Genomic DNA, 3,912 nt, shown 5'->3' with positions numbered 1-3,912 from the left:
TCACCAGCGAGGCCCTACCGCTAAAGGAAGCGCGCTGCATGATCCCTGAATTCGACGGGAATGCAAGTAAACTGTAGTGTATGTGTGTGTGTGTGTGTGAGCGGCGCAGCAAACAGGCGCGCGGGAATGAATCAGCCGTCGGCGGTGTGGCGAGCGCGTGACGAGCAAAGAGCGAGCTATCCGCACGGGGATTCAGCAGTACGTTTGAGAATGGCAATGAATCAATATATCTTCGTTCAACTATCTAGTGCATTTTATTTCTGTTGCTACCCTAAAGACATTACAATGGCGACGAGGATTAAAAAACGATAAAGGTAGATTAAAGCAGAAACGTAAAAGAGGGCAGCAGTACCACGTGGTAATAGGAGAGATTGTAAATCGAAACATTTCTTCACGCACTGATCGAGTAGGAAGGTGCTCGTTCGAGAAAAGAAGAGGAAGAATTGGCACAGAGATTCGCAGCCAAAGAAAACTTAACGCGAAATTAAGTGCTTCAATAAGCAGGGGAATTACAAAAGTACATAATAGATTATTCTCTACTAAAAGTCTTGGTAATTAAGAAAAGCAACAAAAAAAACCATTAAATGACGACAAAAGAGACATTAAGTTGGGTTCAAACGCTTAAAGAAAGTATAATAAACAAACTGAAAAAACGTAATATCCAATTCGACGAACGTGAAAAATTCGACGTATTGCGTAAAAAGCTAAGAGAAGCAGTGAAATCAGAATTAGAAAAGAGTGAAAATAAGCCTGGCGAAAAGAATAAAATCGATATTGAAACAACAGATCAAGAGGTTCAGCAGGATCAACCGAACGAGATGACAAAAAACGTCAAAATTGAGTTCCGGCTACACAAGGACGACTGGGAAACTTTTACAGAGCAAATGGAGCAGTTGTTCATTGCAAATGACACCAAAGAGGAAAAGAAGGCAGCGCAAATACTGGTAAGAGTAGACACTGAGGCTTTTAAATTAATGAAACAGTTACTTGCACCAGATAAAGTAGCTACGAAAAAGTATGACGACATCGTTAAAGTCATGAATAAACACTTGAATCCAAAGCCATCGGAGGTCATGGAACGTTGCAAGTTCAATCAAGCTAAACAAGAGGAAAGCGAGTCAGTAGCGGACTTTGCAGCAAAATTAAAAAAACTAGCACTAAACTGTAACTTTGCGGATATCAAAACGGCATTACGTGACCAATTTGTGTGTGGATTAAAAGAGCAAAGCACGAAGGTGGAATTATTTAAGAAAACTGATTTAGATTTTGAAACAGCTTACAAGGAAGCGATTGCAAGAGAAGCAGCTGAGAAAAATGCAAAAAGTTCGTTAACGGCATTGAAGAATACAAATGAACAAAAAGACGACGTATTTGTGCTAAGCAATACTAGGAATAAATGGAAAAACAACTATAACAACGAAAAGGACATAACTTGTTATTGTTGTGGCAAGAAAAATCATACATCCAAGGTATGCAGATTCAAGGAGTACACATGTCACAACTGTAAGAAGAAGGGGCATCTTCAACAAGCATGCAGAAGCAAAGGAGACGGAAAGAAAAAGAAACAAGAACGAGTTCAGTTGCTAGAGCACAGACAAGAGGATTCATCCGAAGAAGACTCCGAAGATGCATCATCACCAGAAGACAAAGCCACGAGTAAACGAAGGAGTCAAGATTTCTATTATTTCACGGCTAACGTGAAAAATGTGCAAAGTGAAGTGCATAGATTAAAAACGGAACAAAACGGTTTGTACGATTGTATGGGTGCTCCTATGTATGAGAATGTCGAAATAAATGATGTGAATGTGTGTATGGAATTGAATACGGGCACTTATGCCACGGTAATATCGGAATTGTATTACAATAAATATTTTAAGTCATGCAATATTGTAAAAACGGAGCGCAATTTAAAAACATACGATGAAAAAATTTTGCAACCTATTGGCAAATTGACAAATTTAAAGGTAAAATACAGAAATGCAGTGAGAAAGCTAAATTGTTTTGTATTGCCGGGGTCAGGACCAATGTTAATGGGTAGAAAATGGCTAGCAGAATTTGGCATGTGGCCTTTACAAATCAAAAATGTTCGTAATAGTAAAATCAACAAATTGAACGTTCAAAATGTAAAAAACGAGCTAGCTGAAAAATATACTGAATTTTTTAGCGATTCTCCAGGAAAGTATAATAAAAGTAAATCAAAAATTTATCTGAAAGAAAATGCAAGACCAATTGCGTTGAAATGTAGAAGTGTTGCGTATGCGTTGAGATCTCTGATTGAGAATGAATTAAAAAGACTTGAAAAGCTAGGACATTTAGAACCGGTAGAAATAAGTGAATGGGCAACACCAATCGTCCCTGTATTCAAAAGTAACGGAAATATTCGCATTTGTGGCGATTTTAAAACTACATTAAATAAATTTATATTAGCAGATAAATACCCATTGCACACAATAGATGACATATTTGCAAAGCTACAAGGGGGTAATTCATTTTCGGAGTTAGACTTAACGCACGCATATATGCAATTTCCGGTAGACGGAAAAAGTTCAGAATATTTGACAATCGTAACACATAAGGGTCTTTTCAGATACACGAAATTACCGGAAGGCGTTTCAGTGGCGCCCACAGATGTACAAAGAAAAATGGATGAATGCCTTCAAGGAATTGATAGCGTGATACCGTACTTAGAAAACATTTATGTTACAGGCAAGTCGGACGAGGAGCATTTTGAAAACTTACATAAAGTATGCAAAAGATTACAAGAGTGTGGGTTAAGAGTAAACAAAAACAAATGTTTTTTCATGAAAGATAAACTAGAAGTACTTAGTTTTGTAATTGATAAAGAAGGCCTGCATAAAGCCGAATCAAAAATTAAAGCAATGACAAATGCTCCTCGCCCGACAAACACAAAGGAACTAGAATCGTTCTTAGAATTAATAAATTTTTATGCTAGATTCTTACAAAATAGATCTGACCAATTAAAACTGTTGTATGAGGCGTCACGAAAAGAAAAATTTGAATGGAACGACAAATGTACAAAAGCATTTAATTGGGTAAAAAAGGAATTAACATCACACAAAGTATTGGTTAATTACGACCCAAAACAAACAATTATACTTGCATGTGACGCTTCAGATTACGGTCTGTCGGCAATTTTATCACATAGGTATAGCAATGGAGAGGAAAGACCGATAGCTTTTGCGTCTAAAAAAATTCCAAAGCATGAACTAAACAGGAAAATATTAGATAAAGAAGCGATGGCAATCGTTTTTGGATGTAAAAGATTCTACCAATTTATTTTTGGCAAAGAGTTTATACTAAGAACCAACAACAAAGCATTACAATTAATTTTAGGACCAAGAAAGGGCATCCCAATAACGGCAGATAATAGATTCTAAAGGTGGGCATACTATTTATCAGGGTTCAGATATATAATAGAACATGTTAAGTCTAAAGCTAACGCTAATTGTGATGCACTTTCGAGATTACCGATAAATGACGAAACTGAATTAATCGATACAAATTTTTCTTACATAAACTTTTTTGAAGACGGTTCTATCGCATTTGATTATAAAATATTGCAAAAGGAAAGCAAAAAAGACATTGTAATAAGATCGGCGATAAAAAACGTATTAAATGTATGGCCAAACAATACAGTAGGAATGCAAGACAAACTTAGATTAATTTATAACAAAAGAGTAGAATTAACAGTTGAAAAGGAATGTCTTTTCTGGGGATTAAGAGCAATTATCCCGAAAAGTATGAGAAATATAGTATTAAGAGAGTTACATGAAACCCACTTAGGCATCGTAAAAATTAAAACACTTGCTCGTTCTTACGTATGGTGGCCAAACATCGACCGTGACATAGAAAATATGGTTAATAATTGTAAAATTTGCGTAATTGAAAGGA

The 3,912-nt window shown here is 36.2% G+C and overlaps 1 protein-coding gene across 1 annotated transcript; it reads left to right on the top strand.

Annotated features, from left to right (window-relative positions):
- The first annotated feature begins 549 nt into the window (after positions 1–549).
- Positions 550–3,398, top strand: LOC118648230 (uncharacterized protein K02A2.6-like). The gene has a single exon (XM_036294547.1). The coding sequence runs from the start codon at positions 585–587 to the stop codon at positions 3,396–3,398; it is 2,814 nt and encodes a 937-aa protein (XP_036150440.1). The 5' UTR covers positions 550–584.
- The last annotated feature ends 514 nt before the right edge of the window (positions 3,399–3,912 follow it).

Source organism: Monomorium pharaonis, unplaced genomic scaffold, assembly GCF_013373865.1.
Source record: "Monomorium pharaonis isolate MP-MQ-018 unplaced genomic scaffold, ASM1337386v2 scaffold_308, whole genome shotgun sequence".
Classification (NCBI taxonomy): domain Eukaryota; kingdom Metazoa; phylum Arthropoda; class Insecta; order Hymenoptera; family Formicidae; genus Monomorium; species Monomorium pharaonis.
Note: the sequence above shows the minus strand (reverse complement) of the source record. Positions and strands in the feature narration are given on the sequence as shown.